At 50.4% G+C, this 13954-nt stretch overlaps 1 protein-coding gene across 7 annotated transcripts in view; it reads left to right on the top strand.

Annotated features, from left to right (window-relative positions):
• Nucleotides 1-606: 606 nt before the first annotated feature.
• The window catches only part of LOC132679560 (solute carrier family 23 member 1-like), a 67559-nt gene continuing 54211 nt past the window's right edge, over nucleotides 607-13954 (top strand). For 3 of the 7 annotated variants that reach the window (XM_060633210.3, XM_078438994.2, XM_081795077.1), the window contains exons 1-7: nucleotides 607-687; nucleotides 795-977; nucleotides 1169-1251; nucleotides 2005-2278; nucleotides 3101-3152; nucleotides 10778-10929; nucleotides 11503-11632. In XM_060633210.3, the coding sequence (XP_060489193.3) occupies nucleotides 2241-2278; nucleotides 3101-3152; nucleotides 10778-10929; nucleotides 11503-11632 (372 nt within the window). In that variant the 5' untranslated portion in view covers nucleotides 607-687; nucleotides 795-977; nucleotides 1169-1251; nucleotides 2005-2240. Of the gene's footprint in view, nucleotides 688-778; nucleotides 978-1115; nucleotides 1252-2004; nucleotides 2279-3100; nucleotides 3153-10777; nucleotides 10930-11502; nucleotides 11633-13954 lie in introns of those variants that run through there. The other 4 variants (XM_078439008.2, XM_060633212.3, XM_081795076.1 and 1 more) reach the window with 3 other exon arrangements.

The raw sequence follows: 13954 nt of genomic DNA, 5'->3' as shown, positions 1-13954 counted from the left end.
TCTCACTGGTACATGAGATGGAGACCTGTGTCAGACTCTGTGCTGACAGCTCGGAGCCTGCTTGGGATTCTCTCTCTCCCTCTCTCTCTCTCTACCCCTCCTGCATGTGCCCTCTCTGTCGCGCTATCTCTCCTTCAAAAGTAAACAAACATTTATAAATAAATACATAAATAAATAAAACTAAAATTTAACATGACCACAAGCAAACACCTAAAGCTGAACCTACTATTATGCCTTTTGATGTCTACCTGGTCTGCTCCAGGATTTCATGTTTGTTCTTCTGCCCCCACCACGATTCTCCAGACAGACACCCACAGCACCCACAGGAGACCCTCTGGTCAGCGAGGCTGTCCCAGCAGTAAGGCACTTTTACCAGACTGTCTTAGAAGACATGTGCTTGGCCTGATGGCCCGAGGCTCTCAGAACCCATCTTCGGAGTTGTGAGCATACCCCCAAATTCTTTAAAGTGTGGGTCCAGTGAGTGGAGTTGTAGGACATCAGACACAAGGCAAATAAAGATCCAGCCTCTTTCACTTTCATGCTTCTGCGAAGAAAACAAAACCAATACCGTATCAGGAGGAGGGCGTGGAAACTTATGCAGGTGTGTGCAAGTTTCCCACAGAGAAACTTCTGGGAGATACTGGATCTCCTGAACCTGTGAGTTCAGCGTGGGGAGATTCTGTTCAGGTAACTTCTAGTTACCCTGACCAGCACGCCTCCCTCCTACTCCCTTCTCCTGTTTGTAGTTTTCAGAGCTGTTTACACAATCTCTTGATATCTCTCCTGTCCATAAGCCCAAGTTACTAAGCCTGATCCATGCTGCTGCTTTGATATTGGCGACTGTGTTCCCCAGCCCTCTGTGTACCTTGATCCAATCCAGAGCAGATCTAAGGGAGGATGGGAGACATCAGTGAGGACTGACCCTTGTGACTGTCCCGTTGGATGCACAGACCAAAAGCCAAGTGATGACGAAACAGGTGACTGAAGTCACATTACCCAACTAAGCTCCAAGCTATTTTACACCCACTCTCCTCTGAGATCTCTGGCACTCTCTCTCCCTCCTTCCTCAGCTCTGATGTTGGTTGACTGTTTTAAATCATGCTGCAAAGCCTACTCAGAAAGAATGGCAAGGGAAGGTTTTATTTAACACTCTCACTTCTTCTCCCAGAAGTCTTCCTTTGCCCTTTTCCATGGACCCTTTTTATGGAAGAAGAGACTCCTCAGGTTATTACAACGAGGATGATGACAGAGGTAAGACCACAAGGGAGCTGCTTTGACGAGCAGTGTGCTCCTGAGAAATTCTCCATCTAGCATTGTATTAACTGTGTCTTTTGTATTCTTTGTGCTCTGGCATTTGGGGCTCACTAACCAAGGAAAGACTGCCCCTCCCAGGGCTAGCTAGTTCTTTGAGAATGCAAACAACTCCCTTGTGACTGTGCCTTTCATATGCAAACCAACCAATCCAGAGCCTAAACCCTCAACCACCACCTTCACCGCCTTCATCCGGCCAAACCACTATCCCCCCTTCCCTACTCTCCTAGGGTGGGATAACAGACAACTAGAGACAGCACCTCAGCCCCAGAGATCTCCAGTCAATGCTACACTTGTTCAGCTACTCATTCTCCCTCACAGTGTGCCATTCCCCCCTCTTGAGACCTGTGAGTAAAAGACTATCTTTTCAATGGCAATCATCTCCTGATCTATTGGCCCCACCATATCTGAATGAAAGCAAAATCCCAGGTACCTTCTAAAACCGGCACAGAGGCCAAAGACCTTGGTTAAGCTCTGCCCCTCTCTGAGGGGCTGTGTCAACTCTCTGAAATGGAGATGAGGTCTCTTAAGTTTTAGAAAAACCCAGCTGTGTGCCTCCCCTTGTGGCAATGACAGAAGCATCTCTTGCCTTGAGGGTCCGCCCAGCAAGTGGTCAGCTCCCTCTTGTCAATCCTGGGCCCAGGCAGAGGAGACCAGAACCTGGTCTTTCAGATAATCCTTGTTGTTTTGTAGCCTGGACCTCGGGCAGCAAGAGGGAAGGCATTGAAATGTACCTCTTTCTGGATGAAGACCTGGCCCAAGTTCAGAGTCACGAGTTAAAGACTGAGACATACTGAATAGGCATGGATAATTTGATTAAATCCAACTGCTGTTTATGGAGGACCTACTGTGTGTGCCAGACTCCATGTGATGGGGAGTTCTGAGCAGCAGGGCTCCAAGGAGCCAAGTCATGAAGGACATCATAGGCCATGCTGAGGATTCGTTTTACTGTATCCTCAGGGCACAGGTGAGTCATAAAGCGGTTTAAAAAGGACAATGACACGACTAGATTTATGTTTTAACAGTTTATCCAGGTTGCTGTGCATAAAATCGTAGGGACGCTGACGGTAGAATTGAAAGAGAAACGAAGAAGTTGGCTTAGATGAAGTTAATATATTTGCTACCGTTAGAGAGCATTGGACACACGAGAGACATATTTAGGAGGTGAATATGGCAGAACTCGGGAAGAATTGCATATGGTGGACCAAGCTCTGGTTTGGGTGTTTGGTGGACATTGGTGTCATTCACTGAGATGAGGAACGTGGACCAAGCAGTTCCCCTCCTTCTCTGGGCCTTTGTTTTTTCCTATGGTTCTTCCCAGCTTTCATAATCTAGAGTTCTTCCCAGGAAGAAAATTTCTCTGCAATGAGATGGAGGCGAAAAAAGGGAGAAGGGATGTTTACCCTAATGGGCCCTGAAGTCAGCCTTTGAACATTTTGCCAGACTGGGATTCAGCAGAGGACAGAGGACATGGAGGTCTTGGCCAGAAACTACCCATGATGGCCACCTTGTGTGCTCCTCAGGAGAAGCATCTTAAGATGCTGCCCAAGCTCCACTGCTACTCGGCCTCCTTGGAAGTGATCGAAGGGAAGATGAATACTGTGTGCAAAAAGTATTTAGGTCAAACTCCTATTACAAGGAATTGAGCAAAGAGAAGGCCAGAGTCTGAAACCACTGTTCTCTTCTTATAAAGCCAATCACACGAGAATTCCACACATGCCAAATTGTCTTAATCTATTTGGGCTGTTATAGGCTGGGGGGCTTTAACAACAAATGTTCATTTTTCCAGGTTCTGGGAGCTGAAAAACCGAAGATTAAGGCGCTGGCAGATTCAGTGTCTGGTGAGAATCTACTTCCTGGTTTGTAGATGGCCATCTTCTCTCTGTGTCCTCACATGGCTGAAGGGTCAAGAGCGATTCCCGTGGTTTTATAAGGGCACCATATATAAGGGCTCCACACTTAGGGCCTAATCACCTCCCAAAGTCCCCTTCTCCAAATACCATGCCATCGGGCATTAGAATTTAACATGAATTTGGGGGAGACCAGTCTATAGCACAGATCTTAGAAGTCTGGTCCTGGGCTCCCACACCTCCCAGCTGCAACTGCTTCATGAAGAGGACCTGGTCCTCACAGTAGAGTGGGGAGGACGTGCAGGAGCTGGGAGGGTTCTCAGAGCTGGGCCCACACCTGCTCCACCTCAGTGAGGCCCTGGATAGCAGAGGAGCTTCGAAGGAGCCCAGGGCCGGACGCACCTGTGTGAGTGGGATGGTGCAGTGATGGGCCAACCGTGGGCACCCTCCTTGATGACTGAACCCTGATTTGGACATCTAACGGAGGTGGTGTGTGGGAAGAACAGACACTGACTCTGCTTTGTCTGTGGCCCAACAACCATAGCTGCTACCCCTGGAGACATTTTCTGGTGATGCAGAGGCTCAGCCCTCCTTCCTCCTTAAGATGTTCATAGCAAGTATGAATTTCCATCCAAAAATGCAGGTGGGCAAAAAGCAAAAATGATCATTTTTATTGCGAACCCCCATTCTGCTGGACTGGTGGACATTCAGCCTTCCAGTTGGGGCTCTCCCCTTTTCTGGAGTTTGTGGCTAAATTTGGGAGAACTTGGGTGGTGCAAAGGCTTAGGGAAGGCCCCAGCTGGCCCTGAGACACCTGTGCTCCCAGGTGTCCCCTGAGGTGTCTGCTGTGCATCTATCCCACGTTCGCCAATTCATGTGTGTTCCACTGAGAAGGCCTTGTCTCTCGGACCCATGGGCCGGCTTGACCATGTCCGAATCTCTGCTTCAGTGTCCTGGTGGTGCCACCTGTGACCCTGCTACTTGGACCTGTCAGACCAATGGTCCTTCTCTGAGGTCTCGCTGGGGCACAGCCACCTCTTGAAGACACCCCCCACCCCCCACCCCCCACCAATGCTCTTGCTTTTCCATTTCTCCTCACCGGTGACTTCCTCAGCTACCTGCACGGTGAAATCCCTCCCTCCGTAAATGGTGATTTTTTTAAAATTTTTTTTTGCCAGGGAAACTTAGCACTATTATTATTTCCAAAACATTATTCTTCCACAGTATCTTCCTAATAAGTTCCTGTGTCCCCACAAAGAAGGGAGACACTGGGCTCTACCCCCCACAAACTGTGCCTAGCTCTGTGGGTGAATCATTCCCCGGGGTCATCAGAGAGAGCTGGCCAAGATTGGACAGTGGGCAAAGATCTCTCCTCCCTCCTCCTGGTGCTGTACTCTTCCCTGATTGGAGCACCGAGTCCTCCCCAGCTAGGGGCCCAGCAGAACTTTTCTTGAATTTGGATTAGCTTCTGAGTGTCTCCCTCAAATGGAGACGCTTTCCCTGTAGACTCTGCCTTAAAAGCAGCAGTAAATGCACACTGCCTCCTGCCCTCGATCTCCAGCCACATCTGCTTCTTCCTCAGTTATCGTCCCATCCCTGGGCCTCAGCTGCCTGATGTGGCAGGGGTGTGGGGTCAGCTGGGTCTAGAATCTTGTGGGACCCTCATGGCTCCTGCCTCTGCTCCCCTGGTCTCCCGAGACCTTTCCAAGCACACCTCACTTTCGCACTTTGAGCTGAAAGTTCTGGGTTTATGGGTCAAGACTCCCATGAAATGTCAACAAATCCTAGAAGACACAGCCCAAGAGGACACTTACAGGTCCTAAACTCTAGAGAGTGGTCTTAGCACTATGCCTTGTTCACTCTAGCTTTGCTGTGGGTTCAGAATCTTCCCCTGAATTCCGTTTCTGCATTAAGTTTCCCTGACTGTGGACACTCGGGACCCTCAGTCTTACCTGCCTCAGGTAGAGAGTCTCCCGCCTGATGTTTCCTGACATCTGCTAAGTGCCAGCCAGGGCTGCTGGTTCTTATAAAAACCTTCTGCCCTAGAGGCAGACCCCTGGCAGGTGATTTTGGAACTGCTCATTCCCTCTCTGAGAAGAGGATCAGTTCTTTTTTTTTTTTTTTTTTAAGTTTATTTATTTATTTTGAGAGAGAGAGCAGGAGAGGGGGGAGAGAGAGGGGGGCGGGGAGAGAGAATCCCAAGCAGGCTCCATGCTGTCAGCACAGAGCCCGGTGCAGGACTCCAGCTCATGAACTGTGAGATCATGACCCGAGCTGAAACCAAGAGTCGGATGCTTAACCGACTGAGCCACCCAGGCACCCCAAGAGGATCAGTTCTTTGAGAAATTTCAAGGCTGGCATAGGAGGCTTGAAATCCACCCTGCATGCCCCTCTTTTTCGAGTATCCTCTTGTGATTTAGAGATTAATCTGGACTCTAAAGTCCATACCACCTGCTTTCTTTGTCCTGCCGATAGCCCTGGATCTGCCCAAGCCATTTACTATTCCGTGGGCTGTCCCCCATGCAGCCTGGAGAGACACCCTGAACCCACCCCTCCAGGAGGCTGCAGGTCTTCAGGATGCTGCCCAGCTCCCCACAGCCTCGGCATGACTCTCCCTCTTGGAACTGATCAGTCCCTTCTGCCTGAGGAGTCTTGGCAAACTGTGTGAGTCCCCATACTGGAGGGTAAGCCTCTCAGTCTGAAAAACCAGGGCTGCAGGAAATTAACAATATTCTAAAACTCGATCTGTTCAGGGTTCCTGCCTGCTTCCTTAGAAATGTGTCTTCTAGGGGCACCTGGGTGGCTCAGTAGGCTGAGCGTCTGACCTTAGCTCAGGTCATGATGTCACAGTTTGTGAGTTCGAGCCCCACATCGGGCTCTCTGCTGTCAGTCAGCACAGATCCTGCCTCAGATCCTCTGTCCCGTTCTCTCTGCCCTCCCCTGCTTGATCTCTCTGTCTCTCCCAAAAATAAATAAATACTAAAAAATAAAAAAGAAACGTGTCCTCTGGAATAGGTGGAGGGTGGGGAGAGGAAAACAATGGCACAGAAAACGCACATCAGTTATGCAAAAACAGTGTCTGTTGAACTGAACTCCTGTTTTTTCGGGAAGGGGAGGTGGGCAGTAGATAATCACCTTCCAGGTTTGTGCTTAGTACAGGAGATAGAGGCGGAAAGCTCTATCTAGAGTGGCTGGGGAAGCGTACGAAGTGGGCACACTCTCCTGTCATACTTATCACGTGGCTGGTTCACTCACTGCAATAGAATTCGCGTGGGAACTTGTGTGGGAACTCGCATGGGAAAACTCACTGGGCTCCTCCACACAGGATGCTCCCTATCATGGTAACTGTGGGGAGTAGCCACCTCCTTCCTGTGTCTTCCTCCTGCCTTTCTTCCCTCTCCTTCGGAAAGACTGTCCTTTCCCCGTTCTGTGTACCTGTTGTAGGACCCTATTCAACCCCGATCCCGGTGGGCTGCCTGCAGGGGTGGGGACAGGCTGGGCCGATCAGATCTTGTTCCCGTGGAATTTGACTTGTGAGTGATGGTTCCAGGAACAGAGGGTGGGTGGAGCTGGGTCACCTGATAGTACTACCCTGAAAGAGAAAGTCCCGGGATTCCTGTCCCTGAATTCACTATTGCCGTCTTTCCTAGTGCCTGCTTGTTCGACTCTTCATTCACTGAGCTACCTACTAGGATTTTTCAAATAAATGCCCATTTCTGGCTTCAGTTGGTCAGAGTCAGTTTCTGTTGCTTGCGACTAAGCATGCTAACTCCTAGCTTCTGGTTTACACCAATCAGGCATCCTGTGATTTCCCCGATCTTCGAATGGCCAGACAGTAACAGGGTGACTCGTGGGTTGCCAAGAAGGACTCTGGAATACTGTCCTCTGATGACTGGCGGTCAGGCCCAGGTGAAAGGTCAGATGGGGCACTCCAACAGACATCTTCAAGGTGATGGAGTCTGTAAGTCTAGGACGTCTCATGGCAGAGGTGTCTCTGCCTGAAAATCCACCTGACATCCTCTGGTCCCTCTAGTCCAGCCTTCTCTCCCAGCCTCAGTGGCCCAGCATGGGGAAGAAGAGTGCACTAGAAGGAAGACCTGAGATTTCAAAGACACCAAAGCTGGTTGCAGGACCCGCTCCCGCTGAGAAGGGATTGTTTAGAGCAGCAGTTAAACTTGAGCAATCCATTGTCAAATTCTGGAATCTACCCTATCATCTTAGAGTAGTGGTTTCCTTTTTAAATATTTATTTATTTATGTTTGTTTGTTTATTTATTTATTTATTTAGAGAGACAGAGAGTGCACAATCAGGAGAGGGGCAGAGAGAGAGGGAGAGATTGAATCCCAAGCAGGCTCCTTGCTGACAGCACGGAATCTGACATGGGGCTCGAACTCACAAACCATGAAATCATGACCTGAGCTGAAACCAAGAATTGGACGCTTAACCAACTAAGCCCCCCAGGTGCCCCTAGAGTAGTGGTTTTCAAACCTGCTCTCCATAAGCTGGTTTAGATCTCGGCCCCAGGGCAGTTCCATTCCATGAACGTGTCCAGTCCTGGTTTCCGGGACCCCACTGCATAGTCTCCCCTCAGCCCTGCTTGTCCAACCCAAGGGCTTACACAAGGAAAAACAAAGATAAGCTGAAGGGGTGAGCAGAAGCATTTAGTGACAGGAGCATATAGAGAGAAGGTTTTTATCATGACTTCCGGTAACTAGCCCCCCAAATCCTGCCTGTCCTCTACAAGAGTGAACTCAAAGAAGAATGTGTAGTATCTTTTCTGGAAGAGAAAAGCAGGATTCAGCTGAAGAGGAGGAAATAAGTTTTTTTTTTTTAAGTACTTAGTTATATTTTGTTTAAATGTATTTATTTAAACCATTCTTGACGCTGTATGATTACAGATGAAAAATTACGTGCTGAAGACTTTCAAAGTTAAGTGTTTTTTTTTTTTAAAAAAACAAGTTTTTGGTCTGGTGTTCTAGAGCAGAGGTCAACTTTTTTTGCAAAGGGTCAGGTAGCAGATCGTTTTAGGCTCTGTGGGCTGTCGCAACCATTCAGATCTGCCATTGTAACTCACCAGCAGCTTTAGAGAGTATCTAAGTGAATGGGATATATTCCAATAAAACTCTATTTACACAAACAGGCAGTGGGCCAGACTTGGCCTGAGTCACAGTTTGTCAACCCCTGTTAGATAAACTGAGATTCAATTAAACATAAGTATGGGAATTATTGAGGCCATGAAGTCATAAATCAAGTGCCACAATCCACTCGTGGTGGCTCTTCCACGCTGCACATACCAAAACTCGAAGTAAACCATTTTGCACGTCCAAGCCTGAAAGTCTGTAACTCCAATTCCTCATGAAAAAAGTCAGGGCTCCATGAGGATGTAGGAAACCCACCCTCCGACGATAAAGCTTGGTTTCTTGACCTTTCAGATCAAGAGTATACGAAATTAGATGTTCACTGGAGTAAAGCATCTCATAGACAAGTAACCTTGAAATTGCTTCCCCAGTGCTCTCTTGGATTACCTCTGCCACATTTTCGACAATTCTGTTGTGTAAAAATATGTTGAGGTTGTTAGCATTGGAATAGATGTGCACACACGCGTCGTCTCCCCTGTGCGGGGAGACTGCGGATCAGGATGGTTCACTGAGCAAGATGAGGGAGGCTCAACGGGTCCGAACAGCAAAACCAAGAGCTGTGCCTTCGGTTTTGTTGGACCTTTTCTTGAGAAACCCTGTCGACCTCCTTCATTCTCGTTGTCAGGTGTGATTTGCCTCACGGCGGTCTCTTGGCATATTCCCTCCTATAGCGGGCAATTGCCAGTTTATCTGCAGTGGTGCAAAGGTCCAGGTCAAGCCTGCCTGCATAGCCTACTCCACACACAAAGGTGGTGCATCCAATGGGGCCGTCATGCATTATGTATGGAGAAGCCTGGTGCCTCTCCCCTCCCAAAGTGCCTGGGGCTTGAGGAACTGCCTCAAATTTGGGATTAGATGTTTAGGTGTGAAAATGTAATGGAAGGGTTTTCATTCCTTCCCGTGTCTGAGGAAAGATCATGGGTTCCCAGACAGGCCCCACATTCTTAAATTCCTCTGTTTGAGCTAATTATTAGAACTTGATTCCCATAACTTGAAACACGAGGGTTATAAATAATCATGTGTAAAGGTGCTGACTGTGTATTGAGAGCTTCAGGCTGGTGTGTGTACGGGATGGCAGGATGATTCCAGATGGGGAGGGAGGGCAAGGCCACCAGCTGGGGCAGCTGAGACTGTAGAGATTTGTGGAATACCACAGTAGCTTTAAGGTAAGAGATGGTAGCAGAAGCCAGGCCAGGCCAATGATGAGCTGAGGGATCACAGTCTGTAGAAGTGACTCCCGAGGGGTGGAAGGTAGAGGAAAAGGAGGGGTGATGGCTTGGTTCCTCATCTGAACTGCTGAGGGAGGTGGGGACTCCACGGACATACATCAGCAGCGGCCACAAGCCAAAGGACTTATACGAGGAACCACGTGAGACAAAGAGTGTCGGGCCCAGAAGAGAGGACTTAAAGAGCGAGGAAGTTTCTGGAACATACTGTATAGGCAACCAAACAAAGTGGGTAACAGGAGACCATCTTTCTGTTTTACCTCAGTTGTGTGTAGCTAAGGATTTTACCTCATAGCGTAGGGGAGTTTAACTGTATACCTAAGCAGTCGCCAGGGAGAGGAAAGAACGTAGCCACGAAAGGCAGGACCTTCAGTGTCGGGAGGATAGAGTCTTTGAGAAGTCCCCTTCTTCCATGTTATCCCAGAAGGTGACAGAGAAAAGACATGTCTGACACAAACCCAACTTTGCCCGTGCCCCCCAGGTCTGTGAGGGTAGGGGTTGTGGTAGGCAGTAGAGGCCGCCCCCCACTCTGCCTCACACCTGCCGGGTCTTCCTGGAGCAACGAGGCCTGTGCTGCTCAGGACAGAGATCCACGTGAACGGTGGCACCTGCTCTCTGTGTTCACCTCATAACTTGCCCCGCTCAGAACTGCACATTTAGTGTGTTCAGGGAAACCCAACAGAGGCCAGAACCCACACCTTCCCGAAGCTAAGTAGTCTCACTTTCACTTCTGAGGTGAACTCGTGCCCCGGGGTGCCATTTGGAGAGGATCCACGTTTCCCTTCAGGGATAGTGGGGGGAAGCCTGCTCTGTGGCCATGTCCCCTGGAGCCTCATCCTTTACATCTTCAGACCCAGAGGGCCTGTCTCCACTAGGACCTCCTTGGCCTCCACAGCCTGTGGAGCAAGACTGTCTGGGTTTTGAATCTCACCTTCTACATTTGTTATGAACCTTAGGCAGGGAGCTCAACGGGCCCATCAACATCCTACTTTCTTAATCTGTAAAAAAGGAATGGGAACGCTAGTTTGTTGTGAATGTTAAGCAAGGTAATACCAAAAAGGCGTAGCACAGTGTACATAGCCAAGTATTCAGTAAGGCCAGCTACTTACCGCCGGCTTTTCTGTCACAGCCCAAAGCAGGTCTGTCCCCTCCCTTGTCAAACACCTCATTGTTGCATTTTTTCAGGGCCTCCTCTTGGACCAATGCCCACTGACATCTATGTGCATCCCACCATGTGTTTCCCGAACCTTAGGTCCCAGTGCCACCCATTCCAGAACATTCTACCATCATGAGTAGCCGGCTTACTTTGGACTTCATGGAGGGGGCTTTATTCGGAGTTTTTGAGGAGGGCCCTGTGCAGAATAAGAGCAAGAGTACACCCTCCCGGACTTCTCTCTCTACAAGGTGGGTTATTAGACATTTCCGGGTGTGGGGAAGACAAACACCTAAGGATTAGAAGCACATTTCTCAGGTTCTCACCCAAGGGCTTTGCTCACCCAACGCACCTTAGCAGTTTCTCCTGGATCCACAGTAATGCCCTTTGTTTTGTGATGATATCATCAGAGACCAGGCTGGTTGAACTTATCTTTTCAAATGCTCTCCATTCCGGTTCAACTAGTCACCAAGAATCAACATTCAAAAACTGCAAAGCCGTTGTGTTCAGCCCAGAGCCTCACCCTCACCAACCTCCCCCCCCCCCCCCCCCCCCCCCCCCCGCCTCCTAGAATCAGACTTCCAGAAAATGTGGTCATGCCGCTCCCCGAAAGGCCGTGCCCAGTTTGTCTCCTGTAGTGCCATAGAGGATCATTAACTTCTCTGCACTTACTCAAACTTAATTATGAAACATTAGCTGCACCTGAATGCACCTTGATCTCCTGTGACGATTGGAGGGGGCAGGAGGGAAAGTCTGGAAGCCCCACCCTGCCCGGAGCCGGCCCAGGATCCCTGTCTTTCTCCCTCCCTTGCTGTTTTGGCGAGCAGCGAGACGTTAATCTCTTCCAACTGGAGCAGCTTCACTCTGTTTTCATCCCGAGAGGAGGCCAAAAGGAGCCGACCCCAGGTTGCCATGACCTCTGCCATCACCAGCTGTGAGCCTTCGCAAGCCTTGGTGAGTGCCCCGAAAAGAGAGGAAGCAAGCTAAGGGGGAGGGGCAGAGAGGAAGAAGGAGGCCTGGAGGGGGTGTCCAGGGGAAGTCCCAGTGTCCTCAATCATTATTCCGCCTGCCCAGGACGGTGGCTCACGTCCTAGACCAGAGTTTAGATTACTAGACAGGTGTGCCGCTCCCAGCCTGGCCGTCGTGCGGCAAAGATTCCTGCCTGAGGGCTAAATTCTGTGAATAAATTCGAAAGCCACGAGGAGGAGGTGGAGGAGGTTTTACTTTTATTCACGGGTTGGTCTCTGCTGGATCTAAGTTTTTTTGTTTTTTCGAGGTTTCTCAGTGTTACAATTTCTTTGGACAGAAGGACTTTCTGCAACAAAGCAAGGGAAAGAGAGAGGTCAGCAGAGAGAGAGAACTAATATTTACCAAACAACCGATACGCGCCCCCCGGCACTTAACGTGCTTTATTTTCTTCCTTCCGAGCCAATGATGCAGGCGCTTCTGTTCCCAGGTGAGGAACCCGAGGCCCAGAGAAGCAGAGAGAAGCCTCCGGAGGCTTCTCTGGCAGGGCCTCGAGCCCGAGCCCTGACCCCACCACCCTTCTGACCGATTTTTGACCACCTAAAAATAACAGGGTGAACCCAGTGGAGACGCTCTGACCTCGCCAGTGGCCACCACAGGCAGAGAGAGCCCCTCTGTGCCCGGCTAGGTCTGCAGCCCAGGGTGCCTGTGGGACGGGTGTCCCCCGTGAACCTCGGCTGGGCTCTGAGAGCTGCCAGACCCCTGCCCACGGCTGCTCAGCCTTCTGGGGAAGAGGCCCTGGCCGTCTCTTCTGGAAACTCATGGGAGGCACCTGAGAGAACTCTCTTCATTTCTCTTCAGAGTTCTTTCTGCCTCTACGTCAGGCAAACAAAACAAACACCTTGGGAAAGAAATCGAAGACTCCCACATTTTGGCTTCCTGGAGGCTCTCTGGGGAGTGGCCGGTCTGGGCATGTACCCACTCCTCTCTTCGGTGGCCTGTCTTCCCTTCTTTATAAGCACCCATTTTTCTAGGATGTTTTTGGTTTCACATTGCAGGTTGCTCTGCTAGAAATTTCTAGGCATGTTAACAGGGAGAAGACAGCTTCCTGACCCTGAAAGCTTGTGGCCCAGCTAGGGGAAGGCAGGGTGCACAGAAATGTTTCTAGAACTAGAGAGAAAATGGTACATTATGTAACAGAGGTGCAGCGCGCTGGGAGTTACCGGGAGAAAAAATCATATGGGTGGAGGAGGCATAGAGCTCTTGCCATCAGGGAGTGGGTAGGAGAAGCAGGGGCTCAAGTTGGGGGCACAGGGTAAGCTAAGGCACTGATGCAGGATAACGGAGGCCACATTCGGAGACACCTGGACAACCCCATTGGTCGGAGCCGCGTAAATCGGGAGTGTTAGTAAACACACCTGCAGGGCCAGGTGGGGGAACGGAAGCTGTGGGGGGTATGAGTGGAGCCAGAGGGGCAAGGGATCCATCTGCCCCCCCCCCCCCCCCCACCTCCCCGGGGACTCCACCTCCGGCTCTTGCTGTCCCTGCACCGGACTCCCGGCAGCTGCAGGGAGGTGGCATTGCACTCTCTCACATTTGCACGTTCCGTCCATTCATTGGGTCTGTACTGAACACGAGCGCTGGCTGCTCTCGAAGCGGGGACGCCACAGAAGGGTAAGGCACAGTTAGTGCATTCTAGGAGCTCACAGCCCAGCAGAAGGGATGGATCAGGTAACTGACTATTATAGAAACAGGCTGAGATGAGAGCCTGTTCGGCAGATGTAAACACAGCACCTACGAGGGCAGCGACACCGTTCGGGGTCAGGATCCCCATTTCCCTGTCTGGGAGGGAAATCTGCCCATCTTCTGACCTTGGAGTTGAACCCCACCTCTCCTCCACAAAGCTGCTTCTCTGCCGGGGCTTCAGGCAACGCGCCCGCTCCCCTCGCGTGGTCCCAGACTTCACATGCAGGCCCTACTGAAGATGTATAGTGTAGAAAATCACCGGTCTTTTGAGTCTGGACCTAGAAATCCCGAGCAGGCCCACCGTTATCGCGGTCCCAGTGCCTCCTGCAGGCCATCCAGCTCTCCACTTGAAATCAGGAAGTCCACTGATTCCTCCTAAAATGCCCTGATGTGGGGCACCTGGGTGGCTCGGGCAGTTAGGCATCCGACTCTTGATCTGGGCTCAGGTCATGATCTCATGGTTGTGAGATCGAGCCCCATGTCGGGCTCCGTGCTGACATGAAGCCTGCTTAAGATCCTCCCTCCCTCCCTCCTTCCCTATCTCTCTCTCTCTCTAAAAAAAAT

Source organism: Panthera onca, chromosome A2 (genome assembly GCF_046562875.1).
Source record: "Panthera onca isolate mPanOnc1 chromosome A2, mPanOnc1 haplotype 2, whole genome shotgun sequence".
NCBI classification, from domain to species: Eukaryota; Metazoa; Chordata; class Mammalia; order Carnivora; family Felidae; genus Panthera; species Panthera onca.
Note: the sequence above shows the minus strand (reverse complement) of the source record. Positions and strands in the feature narration are given on the sequence as shown.